The sequence below is a fragment of the Oncorhynchus kisutch genome, linkage group LG4, assembly GCF_002021735.2.
Source record: "Oncorhynchus kisutch isolate 150728-3 linkage group LG4, Okis_V2, whole genome shotgun sequence".
NCBI classification, from domain to species: domain Eukaryota; kingdom Metazoa; phylum Chordata; class Actinopteri; order Salmoniformes; family Salmonidae; genus Oncorhynchus; species Oncorhynchus kisutch.
In genome coordinates this window covers 23,889,346-23,915,602 of record NC_034177.2, presented here as the reverse complement: position 1 = coordinate 23,915,602, position 26,257 = coordinate 23,889,346, and the positions used below count along the sequence as shown (strand labels likewise).

Genomic DNA, 26,257 nt, shown 5'->3' with positions numbered 1-26,257 from the left:
ATTGTGTGTCTGAATGTGTATAACCCATCAAGCCTACATTCTCTACCCATCTTATCTTCTTAGACACCAGATTCCAACAAGTTCATTCATACATTCTGTGGTTTGCTAATTCTTCAATCCACAAGTTTTCCAGTATAGAGATCTAGAGATGTACAAATAATTAACACATTGTCATAACTCAAATGTCCAATGACATTTCAACTTCAATTCCATGCAGAGACATCGGAAAAACACACCGATCCACACAATCCATTCAAACTAAATATTAAACCTCAAATGGCATGGTTTTACATTCCTTTTTCAGACAGACAGAGACAGACAGAGACAGATAAAAAAATAAGCAGACAAAGTGACTCACCAACAACCATTAGTGTGAACTCAAAGCCCCTCTTCACTGACTTCCTGTACACCTGGTTTGGGAGGTTGGCGAACCCCACATACCCCTCCAGATTCCTCTGCTGGAAGAAAACACAGAGTTACTCTGGAATCTTCCGGGGGGACAAACACCTTGAGATTATGTACACGGCATGTGCGTACACACTCCCACGGAGACAAAGAGTTGGTTTTAGATTAAAATTTCTCTGGCCGGGAGTGACAAAGCACCATTGAAGGAGAGGGGTAAAACTGGAACAGGGTTTTGGGGGTGAGGTGAGTAAAATGGGTAAGGTAGTCTAACTGCTCCCCCTGTTTATTTACCAGTTGTATCATATCCATCATCTGAGAGACGTCATCATGGAGACCATGGATCTCACACCAGATGACAGCCAAGGCGTTCCCAAGTTGTGTGTTCTCCTTCTCTCTGGTACTGTATTTCTCCATTCCTCCCTCTCCCCCTGCCTGCTGTAATCTCATCCTCTCCCAGCGCGTTGTCATGCACGCTACACAAGGCAAGTACAATTGATTGCTGCTCACCCCTGCTAACGGCTCTCGTGTCCCAATGGAAAACTCGGGTAGAGAGAGGGGCCACACTAGTCACTCCTACACAGCAACCCAGTGGGCCACTGTCTACCACCCTGAAAACATGTGTCCTCTCACTTATCCTACAGAATCAGAAAACAATAGGGCTGCTAAGATAGCAAACACTTTTGGTATGTCCAGCCACCCAAGTCATAGTCTGTTCTCTCTGCTACCACATGGCAAGCAAGTCTAGAACCAACAGGACCCGGAATAGCTTCTACCCCCAAGCAATATATGCAGACTATCTGCATTGACCCTGTTTGTACTTACACTTTTGACTCATCACATACGCTGCTGTTAAAGTTAACTATCTATCCTGTTGCCTAGTCACTTTATTCCTAGTTATATGTACAGTACCAATCAAAAGTTTGGACACACCTGCGCATTCAAGGGTTTTTCTTATTTTTTCTACATTGTAGAATAATAGTGAAGACATCAAAACGGTGAAATAACACATATGGAATCATGTTGTAACCAAAAAAAGGATTCAACAAATCCAAATTTATTTTATATTTCAGAATCTTCAAAGTAGCCAGCCTTTGCACACTCTCAACCAGCTTCATCTGGAATGCTTTTCCAACAATCATGCTTTTCCTTCACTCTGCGGTCCAACTCATCCCAAACCATCTCAATTGGGTTGAGGTCGGGTGATTGTGAAGGCCAGGACATCTGATGCAGTACTCCATCACTCTTTCTTGGTCAAATAGCCCTTAAACAGCCTGGAGGTGTGTTGGGTCATTGTCCTGTTGGAAAACAAAGTATAGTCTCACGAAGCACAAACCAGATGGGATGGCATATTGCTGCAAAATGCTGTGGTAGCCATGCTGTGCCTTGAATTCTAAATAAATCACTGACCACAGAATCACGTGTCACCAGCAAAGCACCCCCACACCATCACAGATGGTGCTTCACGGTGGGAACCACACATGCAGAGATCATCCATTCACCTACTCTGCGTCTCACAAAGACACGACGGTTGGAACAAAAAATCTCACATTTGGACTCATCAGACCAAAGGACAGATTTCCACTGGTCTAATGTCCATTGCTTGTATTTCTTGGCCCAAGTAAGTCGCTTCCTCTTATTGGTGTCATTTAGTAGTGGTTTCTTTGAAGCAATTCGACCATGAAGGCCTGAATTATGCAGTCTCCTCTGAACAGTTGATGTTGAGAAGTGTCTGTTACTTGAACTCTGTGAAGCATTTATTTGGGCTGCAATTTCTGAGGCTGATAATTCAAAAGGAACTTATCCTCTGCAGCAGAGGTAACTCTGGGTCTTCCTTTCCTGTGTTGGTCCTCATGAGAGCCAGTTTCATCATAGCGCTTGAAGTTTTTGCAACTGCACTTGAAGAGACTTGACTGACCTTCATGTAATGATACTGTCGTTTCTCTTTCCTTATTTGAGCTGTTCATGCCATAATATGGACTTGGTATTTTACCAAATAGGGCTATCTTCTGCATACCACCTCCACCTTGTCACAAAACAACTGATTGGCTCAAACGCATTAAAAAGGAAAGAAATTCCACAAATTAACTTTGAATTGAAATGCAATCCAGGTGACTACCTCATGAAGCTGGTTGAGAGCATGCCAAGAGTGTGCAAAGCTGTCATCAAGGCAAAGGGTGGCTACTTTGAAGAAACTAAAATATAAAATATATTTTGATTCGTTTAACACCTTTTTAGCTACTACATGATTCCATATGTGTTATTTCATATTTTTCATGTCTTCACTAATATTCTACAATGTAGAAAATAGTAAAAATAACCCTGGAATGAATAGGTGTCCAAACTTTTGACTGGTACTGTACATATCTAGCCCAATTACCTCATATCCCTGCACATCAACCCAGTACTGGTAACTTGTGTATATATCCATGTTATCATTACGCATTGTGTATTTACTCCTTGTGTTATTATTTTTTAAATGTTTCTACCATTTCCTTTTTGCATTGTTGAGAAGGGCCCATAAGTAAGCATTTCACTGTCACTTCAAAGCATTCACCTGTTATTTACAAAGCATGTGACAAATACAGTTGTATTTGATTTGATTTGTCTGATGTGTCTGAGTACAGGTCATTTCCCTTTGAGGAAAAGAGTTGGAGTTTTAAGCTCTGATACACTGTGTGTGTGCTGAATTTACCTTAATCTGTGTGTGTATCATTAATCTGTGTGTGTGTGTGTATCATTAAATCAGGGCACATCATGTCAAAGAGAAATGGCATATTAAACCAGATAACCAGTAGTAGCAGAGACAAAAACACCTAGGCTATTCTGTTCATCAGATAGATATGGGCTTTGCTATAGGGCCTATCTCTGCCAATACCGTACCAGTATGTCTTGTTCAGTTTCCCTGATAGGTCAAATGTGACATTTATGGTATTTTTAAATTATTATTATTATATATATTTTTTTACATTTATTTAACTAGGAAAGTCAGTTAAGAACAAATTCTTATTTTCAATGACGGCCTAGTGGGTTAACTGCCTGTTCAGGGGCAGAATGACAGATTTGTACCTTGTCAGCTCTGGGATTTGAACTTGCAACCTTTCGGTTACTAGTCAAAAGCTCTAACCACTAGGCTACCCTGCCGCCCCGTATCAGGTCTGTGCATCAGCATGGGACAGTGGCATAATCACCCACAGCCCCCAATTGATCTGTATCAATCAAGAGTTATGCAATTTACTCACGTCATTGGTGGAAAAGAACATGCCTAAGCAAAAGTACCTGGCTGTCCCGTCTTTAGTGCAGGGTTCCGGTATAGAAGCACGCTCACTGTGGTCAGAGGACACTTTCGGTATTGCAGATTAGTTGACGGCGAACCCAGAAAACAATTCCCATAGACGTCCCTGTAGAGAAGTCCAATTTGAACCCCCCACCCCACACACAATTTCCCCCCCCCCCCTTCGTTATCACCTTTGTACCAAAAATATCCAAAGTGCTCAAAGTGCTGTACAGAAACCCAGCCTAAAACCCCAAACAGCAAGCAATGCAGGTGTAGAAGCCATGTTTCTATGCAATGACCCAAGCAATTTCCATATTCGCTCCATACCCATAATGTTGTTGTGATGCCATCTAAGCGTTCTCATCACCTGGGGGTAACGCGTAAGTTCTAGGGCTGGCACAATTCCTGTATAATCATGTAACCAATGATTATGGAGGAAGACAGTCATGAAAATAAAACAAACATCCTAATTGTTTATATGTTGTTGTGTGGAACAAACAGCTCACTGAAGCACTGAGGTATATAATAACTGGAGACAGCATCCAAGATGGCTGACAGTTGACAACGTAATCTACTCCCGTCCGCATAAGCCGTTTCATTGCAGTTGCCATCTGCTTTACAGAGCCAATAACTCCACTTGAATTATTCAATGGATATTTTTGGTACAAAGGTGATAACGAAGGGGGGGGGGAAATTGTGTGTGGGGTGGGGGGTTCAAATTGGACTTCTCTACAGGGACGTCTATGGGAATTGTTTTCTGGGCTCGCCGTCAACTAATCTGCAATACCGAAAGTGTCCTCTGACCACAGTGAGCGTGCTTCTATACCGGAACCCTGCACTAAAGACGGGACAGCCAGGTACTTGTGCGGATGAGTCCATGTCTGCGGTAACATGGACTCTTAAAACTTCTTAGGGCTAGGACCCTTTTTCCCCTCAATTTCTGCATGAATGACGTGCCCAAAGTAAACTGCCTGTTGCTCAGGCCCTGAAGCCAGGATAAATATAAAATTGGTACCATTGGAAAGACAACACTTTGACGTTTCTAAAAATGTAAATAATGCAGGAGAATATAACCAAATAGATATGGTAGGAGAAAATCCAAAGAAAAACCAACCAGATCTTTTTTTTTTTTGAGAGCCCATGCTTTTACAAATGGAAAGTATAGGGGCATACTGAATTCTAGCTCCCAGGTTGCAATTTCTATGGCTTCCACAGGGTGTCAGCAGTCTATATTCAAGGTTTCAGGCTTGTAACTTCCAAAATGAATAAAAATATAAGTTTTAGTACAGGGACACAGTCTTGGAAATTCGTGTATGCGCACGCGATGAAGACCTGCTAAAAATTGGTTTCCTATTGAACATACTTCTTTCCTTAAGAAATCTGAGGAGTAAATGGAAACATATTTTGACTTGTTGAAACAAAGTTTAGGGGTAGACTTTCGGATTCCTTTCTCTGCATGTTGAACGAGTGGCTTACTCAAATCGATGGCGCCAACTAAACTGACTTTTTGGGATATATAGAAGGATTTTATCTAACAAAAACGACACTACATGTTATAGCTGGGAACATTTGGATAACAAAACAGAGGAAGATTTTCAAATAGTAAGTGAATATTTAAATCGCTTATGAAACCTGTGCTGGTGGAAAAATATTTTGATGTGGGGCGCCGTCCTCAAACAATCGCATGGCCTGCTTTCGCTGTAATGGCTACTGTAAATCGGACAAGGCAGTTAGATTAACACGAATTTAAGCTTTCAACTGATATAAGACACTTGCACACTGCTCAAAAATTAAAGGAACACTAAAATAACACATCCTAGATCTGAATGAATGAAATATTCTTATTAAATACTTTTTTCTTTACATAGTTGAATGTGCTGACAACAAAATCACACAAAAATTATCAATGGAAATCAAATTTATCAACCCATGGAGGTCTGGATTTGGAGTCACACTCAAAATTAAAGTGGAAAACCACACTACAGGCTGATCCAACTTTGATGTAATGTCCTTAAAACAAGTCAAAATGAGGCTCAGTAGTGTGTGTGGCCTCCACGTGCCTGTATGACCTCCCTACGACCCCTGGGCATGCTCCTGATGAGGTGGCGGATGGTCTCTTGAGGGATCTCCTCCCAGACCTGGACTAAAGCATCCGCCAACTCCTGGACAGTCTGTGGTGCAAAGTGGCGTTGGTGGATGGAGCGAGACATGATGTCCCAGATGTGCTTAATTGGATTCAGGTCTGGGGAACGGGCGGGCCAGTCCATAGCATCAATGCCTTCCTCTTGCTGGAACTGCTGACACACTCCAGCCACATGAGGTCTAGCATTGTCTTACATTAGGAGGAACCCAGGGCCAACCGCACCAGCATATGGTCTCACAAGGGGTCGGAGGATCTCATCTCGGTATCTAATGGCAGTCAAGCCACCTCTGGCGAGCACATGGAGGGCTGTGCGGCCCCCCAAAGAAATGCCACCCCACACCATGACTGACCCACCGTCAAACCGGTCATGCTGGAGGATGTTGCAGGCAGCAGAACATTCTCCACAGAGTCTCCAGACTCTGTCACGTCTGTCACATGTGCTCAGTGTGAACCTGCTTTCATCTGTGAAGAGCACAGGGCGCCAGTTGCGAATTTGCCAATCTTGGTGTTCTCTGGCAAATGTCAAACGTCCTGCACGGTGTTGGGCTGTAAGCACAACCCCCACCTGTGGACGTCGGGCCCTCATACCACCCTCATTGAGTCTGTTTCTGACCGATTGAGCAGACATGCACATTTGTGGCCTGCTGGAGGTCTTTTGCAGGGCTCTGGCAGTGCTCCTCCTACAACCTCCTTGCACAAAGGCTGAGGTAGTGGTCCTGCTGCTGGGTTGTTGCCCTCCTACGGCCTCCTCCACGTCTCTTGATGTACTGGCCTGTCTCCTGGTAGCGCCTCCATGCTCTGTACACTACGCTGACAGACACAGCAAACCTTCTTGCCACAGCTCGCTATTAACATAGCTTATTGATGAGCTTTGAGGGCACTAAGGACCCTGGGACTAAACACCTCCCTCTGCAACTGGATCCTGGACTTCCTGACGGGCCGCCATAGGGGGTAAGGGTAGGTAACAGCACATCCACCACGCTGATCCTTAACATGGGGGCCCCTCAGGGGTGCGTGCTCAGTCCCCTCCTGTACTCCCTGTTCACTCGTGACTGAACGGCCAGGCACGACTCAAACACCATCATTCAATTTGCCGATGACACAACAGTGGTAGGCCTGATCACCGACAACAACGAGACAGCCTATAAGGAGGAGGTCAGAGACCTGGCCGTTGTGGTGCCAGGACAACAACCTCTCCCTCAACGTGATTAAGACTAAGGAGATGATTTTGAACTACAGAAAAGAGGACCGAGCACGCCCCCATTCTCATCAACGGGGCTGCAGTGGAGCAGGTTGAGAGCTTCAAGTTCCTTGGTGTCCACATCACCAACATGGTCCAAACGCACCAAGATAGTCAGGAAGAGGGCACGATAAAACCTATTCCCCATCAGGAGACTGAAAAGATTTGGTATGGGTTCTCAGATCTTCAAAAGGTTCTACAGGTGCCCCATCGAGAGCATCCTGGCTGGTTGCATCACTACCTGGTATGGCAACTGCTTGGCCTCCGACCGCAAGGCACTACAGAGGGTAGTACGTCCTGCCCAGTGCATCACTGGGGCCAAGCTTCCTGCCATCCAGGAACCCTATACCAGGCGGTGTCAGAGGAAGGCCCTAACAATTGTCAAAAAGACTCCAGACTAGAGGTTGACCGATTAATTAGGGCCGATTTGAAGATTTCATAACAATTGGAAATCTGTATTTTTGGACACCGATTTGGCAGTTTTTTTTTTTTACACCTTTATTTAATCTTTATTTAACTAGGCAAGTCAGTTAAGAACACATTCTTATTTTCAATGACGGCCTAGGAACGGTGGGTTAACTGCCTTGTTCAGGGGCAGAATGACAGATTTTTACCTTGTCAGCTCAGGGATTCAATCTTGCAATCTTACAGTTAACTAGTCCAACGCTCTAACCACCTGATTACATTGCACTCCACGAGGAGCCTGCCTGTTACGCGAATGCAGTAAGCCAAGGTAAGTTGCTAGCTAGCATTAAACTTTATCTTATAAAAAACAATCAATCATAATCACTAGTAATATTACTAGTTTATCTAGCGTGTCCTGCGTTGCATATAATTGATGCGGTGCGTATTCGCGAAAAAGGTCTGTCGTTGCTCCAATATGTACCTAACCATAAACATCAATGCCTTTCTTAAAATCAATACACAGAAGTATATATTTTTAAACCTGCATATTTAGCTAAAAGAAATCCAGGTTAGCAGGCAATATTAACCAGGTGAAACTGTGTCACTTTTCTTGCGTTCATTGCATGCAGAGTCAGTGTATATGCAACAGTTTGGACCGCCTAATTTGCCAGAATTTTACGTAATTATGACATAACATTGAAGGTTGTGCAATGCAACAGGAATATTTAGACTTATGGATGCCACCCGTTAGATGAAATACGGAACGGTTCCGTATTTCACTGAAAGAATAAAAGTCTTGTTTTCGAGATGATAGTTTCCGGATTCTACCATATTAATGACCTAAGGCTCGTATTTCTGTATGTTATTATGTTATAACTAAGTCTAGGATTTGATAGAGCAGTCTGACTGAACGATGGTAGGCAGCAGCAGGCTCGTAAGCATTCATTCAAACAACACTTTCGCGCATTTTTTTCCAGCAGCTCTTCGCTGTGCTTCAAGCATTGAGCTGTTATGACTGTTTATCAACTCCCGAGATTAGGCTGGTGTAACCGATGTGAAATTGCCAACTAGTTAGCGGGGTGCGCACTAATAGCGTTTCAAACGTCACTCGCTGAGACTTGGAGTAGCCGCGGCTTTTGTGGAGCAATGGGTAACGCTGCTTCAAGGGTGGCTGCTGTCGATGTGTTCCTGGTTTGAGCGAGGAGAGGGATGGAAGCTATACTGTTACACTGGCAATAGTAAAGTGCCTATAAGAATATCCAATAGTCAAAGGTTAATGAAATACAAATGGTATAGAGATAAATAGTCCTATAATTCCTAGAATAACTAAAACTTCTTACTTGGGAATATTGAAGACTCATGTTAAAAGGAACCACCAGCTTTCATATGTTCTCATGTTCTGAGCAAGGAACTTGAACGTTAGCTTTCTTACATGGCACATATTGCACTTTTACTTTCTTCTCCAACACTTTGTTTTTGCATTATTTAAACCAAATGGAACATGTTTCATTTGAGGCTAAATTGATTTTATTTATGTATTATATTAAGTTAAAATAAGTGTGCATTCAATATTGTTGTAATTCTCATAAATGTTTTATTTGTATTTTTTATTCATATATAATTTATAATCGGTATCTGCTTTTTTTTGGTCCTCCAATAAATCAGTATCGGCGTTGAAAAATCATAATCGGTCGACCTTTACTCCAGACACATCTGCTACCACACAGCAAGTGTTACCGAAGCCCCACGTCTAGGTCTAAGAGGCTTCTAAACAGCTTCTACCCCCAAGCCATTAAGACTCCTGAACATCTAGTCAAAGGGCTAACCAGACTATTTGCATTTGCCCCCCCCCCCTCCCACTCTCTGTTGTCATCTATGCATAGTCACTTTAATTCATTATACCTACATGTACATACTACCTCAACTAACAAGTGCCCCCCGCACATTGACTCTGTACCGGCACCCCCCTGTATATATTGTTATTTTACTGCAGCTCTTTAATTACTTGTTACTTTTATCTCGTATTCTTATCCGTATATTTTGTTAAAACTGCACAGTTGGTTAGGGGCTCGTAAGTAAGTAAGCATTTCACTGTAAGGTCTACCTGTTGTATTCGGCGCATGTGACTAATAAAATTAGATTTGATATAACAACGTGATGAGATTTTGGTGCTCCTTGCAAGCAAGGTGATTATTCACTCCAAAGAAAAGTGAAAGATAAAATGTACAAAATCTGTACGGTTTTATTTTTTTTTTTTTTAAATGGTGTGCAGGTGAGGATGGAAGCCTAAAAGGGCTTACATGAAAACCACACCACAAATAATTAAAAAAAATAGGTTGTTGAAACAGTTAAACAGAACATATTAAGTATAGATGTACAGTTAAAGTCGGAAGTTTACATACACCTTAGCCAAATACATTTAAACTCAGTTTCACAATTCCTGACATTTAATCCTAGTAAAAATTCCCTGTCTTAGGTCAGTTAGGATCACCACTTTATTTTAAGAAAGTGAAATGTCAGAATAATAGTAGAGTGATTTATTTCAGCTTTTATTTCTTTCATCACATTCCCAGTGCGTCAGAAGCTTACATACATACACTCAATTAGTATTTGGTAGCATTGCCTTTAAATTGCTTAACTTGGGTCAAAGGTTTCTGGTAGCCTTCCACAAGCTTCCCACAATTAGTTGGGTTAATTTTGGCCCATTCCTCCTGACAGAGCTGGTGTATCTGAGTCAGGTTTGTAGGCCTCTTTGCTCGCACACACTTTTTCAGTTCTGCCCACACATTTTCTATAGGATTGAGGTCAGGGCTTTGTGACGGCCACTCCAATACCTTGACTTTGTTGTCCTTAAGCAATTTTGCCACAACTTTGAAAGTATGCTTGGGGTCATTGTCCATTTGGAAGACCCATTTGCGACCAACTTTAACTTCCTGACTGATGTCTTGAGATGTCGCTTCAATATATCCACAACATTTTCCTCCCTCATTGTGCCATCTATTTTGTGAAGTGCACCAGTCCCTCCTGCAGCAAAGCACCCCCACAACATGATGCTGCCACCCCCGTGCTTCACGGTTGGGATGGTGTTCTGCAAGCCTCCCCCTTTTTCCTCCAAACATAACGATGGTCATTATGGCCAAACAGTTCTATTTTTGTTTCATCAGACCAGAGGACATTTCTCCAAAAAGTATGATCTTTGTCCCCATGTGCAGTTGCAAACCGTAGTCTGGCTTTTTTTTTAATGGCAGTTTTGGAGCAGTGGCTTCTTCCTTGTTGAACGGCCTTTCAGGTTATGTCGATATAGGACTCGTTTTACTGTGGAAAAAGATAGTTTTGTACTGTTTCCTATAGAATTTTCACAGGGTCCTTTGCTGTTGTTCTGGGATTGATTCGCACTTTTTCGCACCAAAGTACGTTCATCTCTAGGAGACAGAACGCGTATCCTTCCTGAGAGGTATGACGGCTGCATGGTCCCATGGTCTTTACTATTGTTTGTACAGATGAACGTGGTACCTTCAGGCGTTTCGAAATTGCTCCCAAGGCTGAACCTGACTTGAGGTCTACAATGTTTTGTCTGAGGTCTTGGCTGATTTCTTTTGATTTTCCCACGATGTCAAGCAAAGAGGCACTGAGTTTGAATGTAGGCCTTGAAATACACCCACAGGTACACCTCCAATTGACTCAAATGATGTCAATTAGCCTATCAGAAGCTTCTAAAGCCATGACATCATTTTCGGGAATTTCCCAAGCTGTTTAAAGGTACAACTATGGTTTCTTAACAAGACATTTGTGGAATGGTTGAAAAACAAGTTTTAATGACTCCAACCTAAATGTATGTAAACTTCCGACTTCAACTGTAGCAAACAAGTCTTTGGTTGCCTAGGCAATGCCCCCTTCCCTGCAGTCAGGAGCGGAGTCAGGAGCGGAGAAAACATGCAGTCAGGAGCGGAGAAAACATGCAGTCAGGAGCGGAGAAAATATGCAGTCAGGAGCGGAGTCAGGAGCGGAGAAAACATGCAGTCAGGAGCAGAGGAGAAAATGTTAGTATTAAATTATTTTTTTTGTTGCTATTTAAATGGTGATAATTTGGCTGACCAATAACTGTCATCCAAAATTCCATGACTGTCACAGACCTACACGTACCAGATGGGTAGCAGCTTGAATTATTGGTGATTTTTTGAAGAGGGAGAGATAGAGATTTGAGGCCTGTGAATAAAGCTGTGTCTGTGGTTCAGAAGAGGCAGTCCAAGTCCACGTGTTGCTCTTTAACCCCCTCTGGATGACATCTGCATTTGATTCTCTGTTGTTTGCCAATGCAAATTTGTCAAATTCTGTTTTTCTGCATATTGAACTGAACATAGGCCTAGTCAAATTTTGATTGAACAAGACCCACTTACGCCAGTACTCTCTCTCTCCATAGGCTGTATTTTTGTAGGCACTAACCACACCATGGTTCTTTGGACAAATCCTATAGGGAAATTTAAGAGTTGTTGTATATATGCTGAAAATAAGGTTTGTGGTAAACACAGGTATAGGAGATGTTATATGTTTTGTTTAATGAGTTAATTTTTCTCATGAAACATCATCAACCCCCCCCCCCCCCCCCCCCCCCACACACACACACACACACACACACACACAATGCACATAAAGGCTTCATATTTCATAAAGGTCATGTTAACTGACTGATATCTCAGAACAAAACATATAAGAGCTCCTAAGCCTGTGTTAACCTCAGACCTTATTTTCAGCATTTATCCCAAAACCCTATTCGTTCCCTATTAGGAATGGCTAAATGAACCAGAGGTAACGCCTTTTTTTAGGCCTACAAAGCTGGTGAGCTCTATAGAATGAAATCATCAAAGACTCCACTACATCCAATAACCTTCATCACGTGCGCAAATACAAAATTGCCATATTCATATAGCCTATGGATGTTTCGGATATCTGCAGAAACATAAGCCTTTCCTCAGAAATTCCATAGTGCATTCGCAATGTTAGGGTGAGTCTCTCCAAAGCGTTATTATGCATGTCCATGCCTTTCCACGACTGGACGTGGGATGTCATTGGCACTATTCAATTAGATCGGTCGGTGCGTGAGCCGATTTTAAAGCGACCGGTGCACTTCGCAAGAGCAGGTTACAATTGTTACCTTTATAATAAAGACAAAATATCTATACAATGTATGCTGCGTAATACAATGATACAACGCGTAATAACAACGTAAATGGGTACAACAAAGCGGAGTAGCAGTCGAGATGCTCAAACCTAAGGCAAGGCCTATAATAGAACGTTCATGCGTAGTCTTCCGTTGCCAGAGCCTGGTTTTCTAGTGAATAAGGGAGAATGGAGTCGAACAAACCTACTCAGGCCAAGAGCTATGAAAGAAATCCTAATGTTCGGCTACATTCCTCTTTCTCCTATTGCCTCGGACGATCATGGGGTTTTAACGTTGGATAAGACAACATGGGATGCATTAGTAGTATTGGTTTCAATTAATTAATGAAAATGTGTGTCCAGTTCACACGAGAGAAAATATCATTGATTTGATGTGATAAGAATAACACTTACTGCAATGCTGGCAACTGCAGATTCTGGTCGTTCGATCATTGTAGTACTACTGTGACACCACCCACCCTAGAGACGAATAGATCAGACATACATTTTTTTTTAAAACACGGAACAAAAGCGTCAAGAGACACTGCTTTTAAAAAAGAGCCGTCCTCTTCCTGCAACGCAACGTTTGTATGTAGCCTACTAGTAGCAACAGAACCCTTGTGCCTCTCAACGGGCCCAAATGAATGAAATTGGGTTGGTGGTAGACTATCAACATAGGTTACGACGACTAGTAGAATAGACCGTTGACAAACCGCACAAGTGGGGAAATGTTCGAGTTGCAATCTCGAAAGGCGATTGTCTCCTCCTTTGGAACTACTGCATATGCCTATTGGCTAGAGACAGCTGAAATTGTGATGTCACATCAGATTCGACGGACTACCGAATTCTATTGGTTCTTAATACGAACTGCGTTCTTATTCGATGAGGTTTAACGGCGGTTGGCATCCAATGTATGTTACGTTACTGCCACCTACTATACTGGAGTACAACTCCCTTATACTTCCCTTGAAAAAACAAATAAACAAATACCCTACCATCTAACACTACACTCACAATATACTTTTTTTATTATAAAAAAGAACACCACCCTACTCCACTATTTAAATCTATTTGATGTCAAGTCTCACACCCAAATACGTCTCTGCTGCTGCCACCACAACCTCAAGTTTTGGAGACTTACGTTCCATACCTGCAGTACAGTTGATAACCATTGCTATAAATGCTAAAAACTCAATCTTACTGAAACACATAACACTTGTTTGTCTATCCCTCTGTACTGATACAGATGTACTACTCACACCACTCCTCTCAGGATCTCTCCCCCTTGACCCATCTTCCTCTACTTTCTTCACTGCCTCAGCATATGACAACTTCCGCACTACTCTAACCCTGGAAACCTGTACCTGCCTCTGTAGCATGGGACATTTCTGATCCCCAGCCCCATGGGCACCCCTACAATTAACACATACCACATACCACTAGTGCCAAGTCTAGGACAACAAGGCTTCTCAACAGTTTTTACCCCTAAGACATAAGACTCCTGAACAGGTAATCAAATGGCTACCCGGACTATTTGCACTATTGGTTAGAGCCTGTAAGTAAGCATTTCACTGTAAGGTGTATTCGGAGCACGTGACAAATAAACTTTGATTTGATTTCCACAATGCTACACATTCCTTTGTCTCATGCCCTTCTGCACACATCTCACTGTAACAATGTAGTGTCTTCGGCACAAAAGCTCATACAGGATAACTTATATAAACTAACATCATATTGTCAAAAGACTCAACATCAATATTATTGCATTTCCCTACACCCACAAAACATCTGCTAAACATGTGTATGTGACCAATACAATTGGATTTGGTTTTATCAAAACTCAAAAGAACAGACAATGACTCTTCTTTTTCACCACTCACGCCACCCTGTCTGTGTCGCACCAAACAACTAGCATCACAAACACTGGGAATCTTCTTTTCAGTTGGTCTACGAACTGCATTGTGGTAAGCCAAGCCTTTTATCTTGAATCTGTTACGAATCTTTCATGAAGGTCTTGGACAGACCATCATCTCATAAACGTGCCATTGGATTTGCATTGATCACAGGTCCAATATCGCATACATGTCGTCTCCTGGCCTCCTGCATACATATGCAGCAATAAAATAAGAGTAATGAGGCTATATGCCTATATACAGGGGGTACCGGTACCAGGTCAATGTGCGGAGGTACAGGTTAGTCGAGGTAATTTACATAATATGTACATGTAGGTGGGGGGGTCAATGCAAATAGTCCGGGTAGCCATTTGATTAGCTGTTCTACAGTCTTATGGCTTGGGGGTAGAAGCTGTTAAGAAGCTTCTTAGACCTAGACTTGGTGCTCCAGTACCGCTTGCCATGCGGATGAGGCAATGACACACACACACACACACACACACACACACACACACACACACACACACACACACACACACACACACACACACACACACACACACACACACACACACACACACACACACACACACACACACACACACACACACACACACACTATGAGCCTATGACTGATACAATAGTTAGGAATCCACCACTACAGTTCATTTACAGGTAATATATCAGCTTACGAATGAGCTGGCCAGTGAAACTGTCTAGTTCTTCACGCTGAGACAGTTTGACACACTTACACAATTGAGTGCATCTGAATATTCAGTGTGGTTTAGAGATGTTTTACAGTCCTGTTTAATCAGGTAAGCATTAAAACAGAGAGTGAGGCATTGAAACCAACAAATTATTTGTCTACATGCATTTTAATGAATTGAAGGCAGTAAAACAGAATATAGGCCTATATCCTACAATTCAGTAATCAAGAATACTTAAATGTAATATAACCTGGAACTACACTCAAATTCTACACAATTATGTGTTTTACGGATGTGTGTATCGAATTTAATTTAAAAAATAAATATTGACAATCGTTCTGTCAAATCAATCTCTGTCATTTGATCACAGGCATCAAATGCTAAAGAGAAAGGTATACAGGCTGCTCACAGTGTTACAGTTATATAGAGATCATCTAGCTTATCTATTTCCCCAGACCCAGGTGGTGTTTTGGCTCAGGACCATGACTGCTCTCTCTGAGGCAGATCACTGGCCATGTCCTTGTGAAATAGAGGTATAAAAGAGGTTCTGAAGGATTTGCTTTGATGTTGACGCAGCTGACGGTCCGATCACCATGGTTACAGGAGTGGTGTCTGCTCCCCAGACTTCTTGCTGTCCAGGAAGTTGATGTAGTCCTTCACCCATCTGTCTGAGGATCTGGCACACACCTGTCGCCCCGCCTGAGTCTTAAACCTGGACATAGAAAAACAGGGTTATTAGCACAGCATAACAGCATAAACACCGCATAGGGACAATCACATGCAAGACATCCTAGGCTCACTCATGACTTATGACATCCTGATTTAGATCTATGTTAGATTTTTAACCTAGTTTTAGATGATGATGTCAGAGGACTTTTGTTCTAATTTTTAAAGGAAAATGCATGACGACGTGAAAGTGAGGTAGTGAAAGTTGATCACAGGAAAGAGGAACACATTCTGGGTTTTTACAACAGAGGGATCGTCATCAAAAAGAAGAAGCTCGCTCTCTCTCTTTGTGGAGCGGTCTCTTACACTGATTTCTTTGAGGATTTGGACCACGAATGCCAATCATTCCCTGTCAGTCCTATAACTATCCCAGTCGCAGTATGATTGAATCAATGGCTCTCTGTCTGTCTGACACCTGTAATATTATAACATAACACTTTTCTTTGATTCTTTCAGTACCCTGAGTGTTCGGTTCACACTAACTTAGAAATCACTCTCAAGCACTAATCGCCACATGTCCACTCTCAGACAGTAACAGCTAAATAACAGTAAGGTTACTCACAGAATGGCTGGGTTGGAGCACTGCTGGCTGGTCTTGGTGTAACCCACCACTCTACCTCTTGGTATCTGACGATCAGCAAAGGTAAAACAACATTTCTTCGGTCCGCTTGCCATACGCAGGCCTAGACAACACACAGAACACATACTTATAGGTCAGATTGGGACACACACACACACACACACTCAAAAATACAAACATTACAGTTACAGTCGCTTACCTTCGGTAAAAGTGATGGCACTGAGTACCAGAACAAGCGCAGACAGCATAGCAAGACGAGGGGTGAACATGCTGGCTTAGAGTTGGTCCAGGTAGGGTGGAGAGTGAATGAGGAGTAAAGTGTTGTGACTTCAGGTGTCAAGCTTTATTCTCTGCGTTGTTGTGGTGTACAGAGGACCAGTCTTTATACTATAAAGGTGGAGTTAGGGGGAGACCCAGACAAGGGTCTCCCCCTAACGATTGTCTCGGTCAGGTTTTTCCCATCTAATTGTTAATCATTGTCATGATCAGTGTCATGATTCTTCTATGACGTGACTGTATTTCACTTCTCTTTTTCAGCATTGGGGTTTACATCAGAAGTATACATATGATTGTGAATTCATAATGAAGAAAAGCCCAGGTGGGATTTTTTAGATTCTATTCATCTGTTCATCAACAAAAATATTCTTAGAGTTATTGAAACTTAGAGAAGGAGAGTTTGTACTTAGTGACTTAGTACATGAGATTCATATACTGGACGTAGTCTATAATATACTGTACATATAGCTGTGTGACGTACAATAGCTCAGTTTTTTGTTATTTATTTTATACAGTCATTTTTGTTCATCTTTATCAAGGGTGTCAATAATTGTGGGCGCAACTGTACATACAGAGCATTAAGAAAGTATTCAGACCCATTGACTTATTCCACATTACGTTACGTTACAGCCTTATTCTAAAATTGATTTAATTGTTTTTTTTCCCTTCAATCTAAACACAACACATAATGACAAAGAAAAAAGAGGGTTTTAGAATTTTTTGCAAATTTATAAAAATAAATACATGTAAATATCACATTTACATAAGTATTCAGACCCTTTACTCAGTACTTTGTTGAAGCACAGGAGCGATTACAGCCTCGAGACTTCTTGGAGATGACGCTACAAGCTTGGCACACCTGTATTTGGGGAGTTTCTCCAATTGTTCTCTGCAGATCCTCTCAAGCTCTGTTAGGTTGGATGGGGAGCGTCCCTGCACAGCAATTTTCAGGTCTCTCCAGAGATGCTCGATCGGGTTCATGTCCGAGTTCTGGTTGGGCCACTCAAGGACATTCAGAGACTTGTCCCAAAGCCACTCCTGCGTTGTCTTCGCTGTGTGCTTAGTGTCGTTGTCCTGTTGGAAGGTGAACCTTCGCCCCAGTCTGAAGTAGGAGTGCTCTGGAGCAGGTTTTCATCAAGGACCTCTCTGTAATTTGAGAGTCCTTTAGGTGCCTTTTGGCAAACTCGAAGCGGGCTATCATGTGCCTTTTACTGAGCTCTGTCAGAGTGACCACCGGTTTCCCGGTCACCTCCCTTCTCCACCGACTGCTCAGTTTGGCCTGGTGGACAGCTCTAGGAAGAGTCTTTGGTGGTTCCAAACTTCTTCAATTTAAGAATGATGGAGGCCACTGTGTTCTTGGGAACCTTCAATGCTGCAGAATTCATTTGGTACCCTTCCCCAGATCTGTGCCTTGACACAATCCTGTCTCTGAGCTCTATGGACAATTCTTTCGACCTCGTGGCTTGGTTTTTGCTCTGGCATGCACTGTCAACTGTTGGACCATATATAGACGTGTGTGTCTTTCCAAATCATGTCCAATCAATTGAATTTACCACAGGTGGACCAATCAAGTTGTAGAAACATCTCAAGGATGATCAATGGAAACAGGATGCACCTGAGCATCATTTCGAGTCTCATAGCAAAGGGTCTGAATACTTATGTAAATAAGGTATTACTGCTTTTTGTTCTTAATACATTTGCAAAAATGTCTAAAAAACAGTTTTTGCTTCAACATAATGGGGTATTGTGTGTGTATATGGATCAATTTTAGTATAAGGCTGTAACGTAAAAAAATGTGGAAAAAGTCAAGGGGCCTGAATACTTTGCAAATGCACTGTATACATGTAGCTCTGTGACATACAGTATATTCTGGTATGTACATTTTTACCCAAGCAGGTGATTTCCCCTCTTTATTTAAAGTCATACTATCACAGTTTTTTTTAAAACTGTGGTTCTAGTCATGCATGTCAACGTCTTTAGTATAGAATGCATCATGGCCGTTGGCACAAATTCACTGTATTCATGATTGAATATTGCCATTATAAATGAGAATTGCTGTTTATGGTTGACTGGACAAGCAATTTGCTTAACTCATCGGCATATCAGGCATATCATCAAGCTCAAATGAACAATCTAGACCTCGAAATTAGATACAAATTACAAGGCATGTGTATAATTGACTAGTTTGGAGGAATGTTATTTGGGGATATTGACCCTTGATTGGTAAAAGATGCCAAAATGAAAAGGTGTGTCTTTATGTTTATATTCTTTTGCTTTATGTTTATAGGGAGTCCCCTCGTTGGAGTTTTCAAAAAAGCTCATACAATGGAGTGTTCTACCACTGAAGAGTTATTTGTGGTTCTTCACAAGAGTATTCAAGTGTAACATTGAACTCTCCTCTCCCCTGATATTAAAAAGAAGAAGTATATGTCATACGAGGAAAATACCCACAAGGTTTAACTTCCTTGTCACTTTTCTTTCTTTGGTACACAAGTGGTTTCGTTCCTTTCTAAGTCCTACATGCTGTGTAACTAACCACGATTACCTTATGTAACGCCAAGCTTTCATAGAAAGTGAAGCTAATTAAATATCATCAAATATACAGTAACAATCAAAAGTTTGGACACACCTACTCATTCAAGGGTTTTTCTTTAATTTGACTATTTTATACATTGTAGAATAATAGTGAAGACATCTAAACTATGAAATAACACATATGGAATCGTGTAGTATTTAAAAAATAATAATATATAATAGATTTGAGATTTGAGATTTTTCAAAGTAGACACCGTTTGCCTTGATGACAGCTTTGCACATTCTTGGCATTCTCTCAACCAGCTTCATGAGGAGGTCACCTGGAATCCATTTCAGTTAACAGGTGTGCCTTGTAAAAGTTAATTTTTGGAATTTCTTTCCTTCTTAATGCATTTGAGCCAATCAGTTGTGTTGTGACAAGGTAGGGGTGGTATACAGAAGATAGTTCTATTTGGTAAAAGACCAAGCCCATATTATGGCAAGAACAGCTCAAATAAGAAAAGAGGAATAACAGTCCATCCTTACTTTAAGACAGGAAGGTCAGTCAATGTGGAAAATGTCAAGAACTTTGAACGTTTCTTCAAGTGCAGTCACAAAAACCATCAAGCACTTTGATGAAACTAGCTCTCATGAGGACCTCCACAGGAAATAAAGACCAAGAGTTACCTCTGATGCAGAGGATAAGTTCATTAGAGTTACCAGCCTTAGAAATGGCTGCCCAAATAAATGCTTCACATAGTTCAAGTAACAAACACATCTCAACATCAACTGTTCAGAGGAGACTGAGGGCTTCATGGTCAAATTGCTTCAAAGAAACAACTTCTAAGGACACCAATAAAAAGAAGAGACTTGCTTGGGCCAAGAAACACGAGCAATGAACATTAGACCGGTGGAAATCTGTGCTTCGGTCTGATGAGCCCAAATTTGACATTTTTGGATCCAACCACTGTATCTTTGTGAGAAGCAGAGTAGGTGAACGGATGATCTCCGCTTGTGTGGTTCCCAACATGAAGCATGGAGGAGGAGGTGTGATGGCGTGGAGGTGCTTTACTGGTGACACTGTACAGTATGTTATTTATTTAGAAAACAAGGCACACTTAACCAGCATGGCTACTACCGCATTCTGCAGCGATACGCCATCCCATCTGGTTTGCGCTTTGTGGGACGTTCATTAGTTTTTCAACAGGACAATGACCCAACACACCTACAGGCTGTGTAAGAGCTATTTGACCAAGAAGGAGAGTGATGGGTGCTGCATCAGATGACCGGGCCTCCACAATCACCCGACCTCAATCCAATTGAGATGGTTTGGGATGAGCTAGACCGCAGAGTGAAGGAAAACCAGCCACCAAGTGCTCAAAGTATGTTCGAACTCCTTCAAGACTGCTGGAAAAGCATTCCAGGTGAAGCTGGTTGAGAGAATGCCAAGAGTGTGCAAAGCTGTCATCAAGGCAAAGGGTGGCTACTTTGAAGAAACTGAAATGTAAAATATATTTTTATTTGTTTAACACTTTTTTGGTTACTACATGATTCCATATGTGTAATTTCATAGTGTTAATGTCTTTACTATTATTCTACATTGTAGAAAACAGTAAAAATAAAGAACAACCCTTGAATGAGTAGGTTTGTGCAAACTTTTGACTGGTACTGTATACCTGCATATCCCAACTCCCTCCTGAGACACCCTCGGAGAGTGGGTCACTGCCAGGGTCAGCCATTATCAATGGTGACCCTGGCGCAATTAGGGTTAACTGCCTCGCTGAAGGACACATCGACAGATTCTTCACCTTGTCAGCTTGGGGATTTGAACTAGCAACCTTTCCGTTACTAACCGCTAGGCTACCTGCTGCCCAGGTGAATATCCTGGTACTGAGTAAAGTTCATGATAGTCCTACATAGTCCTATATACTGTAGCTCTACTCTAACCACAATTACCCTTTGTAACGCCAAGCTTTCAAAGACAGTGAAGCTCATTAAATATCATTGAATATACTCTTGAGTGTAAGAAACATTAGGAACATCTTCCTAATATTGAGTGCACTCATTTTCCCCTCAGAACAGCCTCAATTTGTCAGGGCATGGTCTTCACAAGGTGTCAATAGCCTTCCACAGGGATACTGGCCCATGTCGACTCCAATGCTTCACACAGCTGTGTCAAGTTGGCTGGATGTCCTTTGGGTAATGGACCATTCTTGATACACACGGGAAACTGTTGAGCATGAAAAACCCAGCAGTGGTGCAGTTCTCAAACTGGTGTGTCTGGCACCTACTACCCCATTCAAAGGCACTTAAATCTTTAGTCTTTCCCATTCACCCTCTGAATGGCACACATACACAACCCATGTCTCAATGTCTCAAGGCTTAAAAATCCTTATTTAACCTGTCTCCTCCCCTTCATCTACACTTATTGAAGTGGACATCAATAAGGAATCATAGCTTTTAGCTGGATTCACCTGGTCAGTCGATGTCAAGGAAAGAGCAGGTGGTCCTAATATTTTATACACTCAGTGTATACCCACACAGTCATAGAAATGACTTGAATCTGCAGACAGCCATTTTGTTTCCATCCTGGCTCTGGGAGAAAGATTGGAAGTTCGGAAGTTCCATGTAATGTCTAGGTCGGTGTGAGCTGTGGTATGCTGTAGTATGCTGGATTACCCAATGTGATACTGCCATGAATTGTTGTTGAATTGTTGAATTGTTGTATTGTTGTTATTCAGAGATATTTACACAACTTGGGGTTGTGAAAATAAACACACACACACACACACACACACACACACACACACACACACACACACACACACACACACACACACACACACACACACACACACACACACACAGTCCCTTAGTCCCAGAGGACGCAGAGCGAGACAAGCAGTTTCTCTGGTGTTTTCCACTGGAGGTTTGGCAGAGAATGACCGTTGGTGAATGAGACTACTTTAGACATACACTCCACACTCAAATTAACACACAATGAGCCAGCGATTCAAAGGGGGAAAATAATTGTTTTAAAGCAGAAGAAAATAAGCTGTTTGTCGAAGAAGCTTAAAAAGAGGAAGAAAATTCCCCGCCACATCACTCAGAAAACAAGGCTACACCAAAGCAGAATTCCCAGTAAAATGAAATAAAACCCATCTGTAACAGTTATTTTAGAAAACAAAATCAAAACAATAGTAAGGTGATGCATTTTCTGTGGAGAGACTAGAAGCCATTACACACTGCATGCAGCTACAGCAGTTCTGCCTGCCCTTTGACCCCCAATCCCTGACTCACACAGGCCCAACCCCAGAGAGGCTGAGGCATTGGAGAGTCAAACAAGCACAACAGGGATTTTATCTCTGTGAGTTTGTGTACTAAACCAGGGAACTGCAGCATTCTAAATAAGAAACTAGCAGATCGATAAAAAAGATAAACCCTACCAATAATAATAATAATGATAATAATAAAGAGGCTTTAGAGAGTATAAAAGCAACCAGCTGATAACGTTAATAGATGAGTAGAAACTCCAGGTGGGCATACATACAGTACACATAGTACCAGTCAAAAGGTTGGAGGCACTGACACATTCAAGGATTGTTCTTTATTTTTACTATTTTCTACATTGTAGAATAATAGTGAAGACATCAAAACTATGAAATAGCACATATGGAATCATGTGGTAACCAAGAAAGTGTTAAACAAATAAAATTATATTTTATTTTTGAGATTCTTCAAAGTAGCCAACCTTTGCCTTGATGACAGCTTTGCACACTCTTGGCATTCTCTCAACCAGCTTCACCTGGAATGCTTTTCCAAGAGTCTTGAAGGAGTTTCCACATATCCTGAGCTCTTGTCGGCTGGTTTTCCTTCACTCCAAACCATCTCAATTGGGTTGAGGTCGGGTGATTGTGGAGGCCCGGTCATCTGATGCAGCACCCATCACTCTCCTCCTTGGTCAAATAGCTCTTACGCAGCCTGGAGGTGTGTTGGGTCATTGTCCTGTTGTAAATGATAGTCCCACTAAGTACAAACCAGATGGGATGGTGTATTGCTGCAGAATGCTGTGGTAGTGTGCCTTGAATTCTAAACAAATCACTGACAGTGTCACCAGCAAAGCACTCCCACACCATCACACCTCCTCCTCCATGCTTCACGGTGGGAACCACACATGCGGAGATCTTCTGTTCACCTACTCTGCGTCTCGGAAAGACACGGTGGTTGTAAACAAAAATTTCACATTTGGACTCCAGACCAAAGGACAGATTTCCACCGGTCTAATGTCCATTGCTCGTGTTTCTTGGTCCAAGCAAGTCTCTTCTTCTTATTGGTGTACTTTAGTAGTGGTTTCTTTGCAGCAATTTGGCCATCATTGACCTGATTCATGCAGGCTCATCTGAACAGTTGATGTTGAGATGTGTCTGTTACTTGAACTCTGTGAAGCATTTATTTGGGCTGCAATCTGAGGTGCAGTTAACTCTAATAAACTTATCCTTTGCAGCAGAGGTAACTGGGTCTTCCTTTCCTGTGGCGGTCCTCATGAGAGCCAGTTTCATCATAGAACTAGATGGTTTTTGCGACTAAAATGTTCCAGATTGACTGACCTTCATGTAATGATGGAAGACCCAGAGTTACCTTCAAGTAATGATGGACTGTCGTTTCTCTTTGCTTATTTGAGCTGTTCTTCTCATAATATGGACTTGGTCTTTAACCAAACAGGGCTGTCTTCTGTATACCACCCCTACCTTGTCACAACACAACTGATTGGCTCAAATGCATTAAGTAAGAAAGAAATTCAACAAATTAACTTTTAACAATGCACATATGTAAGTTGAAATGCATCCCAGGTGACTGCCTCATGAAGCTGGTTGAGAGAATGCCAAGCGTGTGTAAAGCTGTCAAGGGAAAAGATGGCTACTTTGAAGAATCTCAAATAGAAAATATATTCTGATTTGTTTAACACTTTTTTGGTTACTACATGATTTCATTTGTTATTTTATAGTTTTGAAGTATTCACTATTATTCTACAATGTAGAAAATAGTAAAAAGAAAGAAAAATCGTTGAATGGGTAGGTATGTCCAAACTTTTGAATGGTACTATACTTACATAGCTAGTAAAGTACAGAGATATTCTGACTGACCAGGCTTACTCACTGACCAGAAACGAATAATCAGGTGTGTAAACATTCTCCTCTGTTGTGGCCACAACCAGGAATAAGCTTTATAAAAACTGCACCATGCTAAAGGTGGACATGGGGTCATCACATATCCCAAAGCCAGCCCTGCACACATAGGCACATCCCTTATCGTCCTGTGATACAGCCAGCAATAGCAACAGAGTCAATACCATACTGCTAGAACAGGTGAGAGAGTAAAAAGGTGTGATCACAAACAAGGCAGGCAGGAGTGCCGTCTGTGTCTGTAATGTCTGTGTTTGTGGGTATTGGCAGGGTGGCATTTCATGCAGAAACATTGCATTGGCAGTATTTGAGGTTGTATCGTCAAGGGAACATGCTTATCACCCTGGAGACCAGGCTTCCAACCTAAACAGTCTCTTATCGAGGGATTGAAGTCTGAAATCCTCATTACCCTCTCCATGCAGAAACCCCCCCACTTCCCCACCCAGGCCTTCCTAACTATGTTCCTCTTATCTAATCATATCAGGTGTTCCTCACTTCTCAGCTCTGCCAAACAACCTACCAACCAACCTCCACTGAAACATGAGATGCCTGTAAGTGGTGGCCCCAAAAACATCCCTTTTCAGTCAAAGATGTTGGTTTTCATACAACTCCTCCATTATAAATGTAAAGTATTAAATGCAGGTGTTTAAACTCCCTACAAAGATGGTGCAGTGACCATAGAAACCTTTAGAAAGAGTTAGAAAAAAATACATTTTTGCTGAGGTTCCTTCAATTGACAAGAACAAACACCAACAGAGAAACACAGAGGGCCATAGAAAGCCAGGCTACACTCTAGATTCCATGAGTCATACAAATGTTGCCATTTTTTATCATAGAAATTAAGAACAAAGATTTGACACTTCCAAGCCCAAAAAGTAAAAACATAAAAAGGTCAGACATAAATGAGGCCTAAAAACAAAATAGTCCCTAAATACAGGAAATTATTTATAGTAAATCAATCATTGGGACTCCATCATCAGGGAGCTGATAGTCCACGAGGACCAGAGGTGATACAGTACGGTGGCCTGTAGGTGCGTGAGTCAAACTGAAACTGTCTGTGTGTTTAAGTCTTTGGCTCAGTCTCTCAGATCCACATTAGGCACAGTCCAGACCTCTGACACACACAACAACCACTCCTTTCTCTCTCCATCAGGTTCCATCTGGATCACATGATTCCTCTGTATCTGCTCTTCTCTTTCTTCCTCTTTGCATCCATCTTTATTTTCTTTGTCAAGCTCTGTATTTCTCAGACCTGAGTCCCTTTCGTTCTCTCTCTCTCTCTCTCTCTCTTCCCTCCCCATTCTAAGGTTCCTCCTCTCCCGTGGACACAGCCAGACGCATGGCCACAGACAGGTGGTCAGTGAGGCCGGCTAGCTGGGTGATGAAGCTGAACTCTTCAATGTCCTGCAGGTGGCGACAGTGATAAGGTTCATGACATCACCACAATAATTTCATGATACAACATTATGGGATTACAGATGAATTATGTAAAGTCAGCATAATACTAGATTACAACACAGTGTATTTTAAATCATAATATTCTGCACCACTGTGTGTATCTGAAAATGTATGTCGACCAGAATTCCTGCCATAGCCAAGTTTAATCACAAGGGGGCAGTTCAGTGCAACGATTGATAATGAGAAAAACTACAGCAGTAGTACGAGATGTTGTCCTGCACAGATTTGCAATCTATGCAAATAAAGTAATTTGGTTTTCTAATGATGAAAACATTGACCTAACCCTAACTCTCCTTT

At 41.8% G+C, this 26,257-nt stretch overlaps 3 protein-coding genes across 4 annotated transcripts in view; all 3 read right to left on the bottom strand.

Moving 5' to 3' along the window:
- The window catches only part of LOC109889269 (septin-7-like), a 45,710-nt gene extending 32,310 nt beyond the window's left edge, over positions 1–13,400 (bottom strand). The window contains exons 1-3 of one of the 2 annotated variants that reach the window (XM_020480583.2): positions 13,338–13,400; positions 13,039–13,104; positions 359–458 (exon numbers count right to left, since the gene is read on the bottom strand). In XM_020480583.2, the coding sequence (XP_020336172.1) occupies positions 359–458; positions 13,039–13,077 (139 nt within the window). In that variant the 5' untranslated portion in view covers positions 13,078–13,104; positions 13,338–13,400. The remainder of the gene's footprint in view (positions 1–358; positions 459–13,038; positions 13,105–13,337) is intronic. The other variant, XM_031822687.1, reaches the window with a different exon arrangement.
- A 1,972-nt stretch (positions 13,401–15,372) lies between these two features.
- On the bottom strand, positions 15,373–16,900 carry LOC109888631 (C-C motif chemokine 4-like). Its single transcript, XM_020479793.2, has 3 exons — positions 16,729–16,900; positions 16,512–16,632; positions 15,373–15,935 (listed from the first exon to the last, which is right to left on the bottom strand). Exons 1-3 carry the CDS (start codon positions 16,796–16,798, stop codon positions 15,821–15,823), a joined length of 306 nt encoding a protein of 101 aa, XP_020335382.1. The 5' UTR covers positions 16,799–16,900; the 3' UTR covers positions 15,373–15,820.
- A 5,431-nt stretch (positions 16,901–22,331) lies between these two features.
- LOC109888630 (sphingomyelin phosphodiesterase 3-like) overlaps positions 22,332–26,257 on the bottom strand; it is a 48,571-nt gene continuing 44,645 nt past the window's right edge. The window contains exon 8 of the mRNA XM_020479792.2: positions 22,332–25,906. Coding sequence (XP_020335381.1) covers positions 25,805–25,906 — 102 coding nt within the window. The 3' untranslated portion in view covers positions 22,332–25,804. The remainder of the gene's footprint in view (positions 25,907–26,257) is intronic.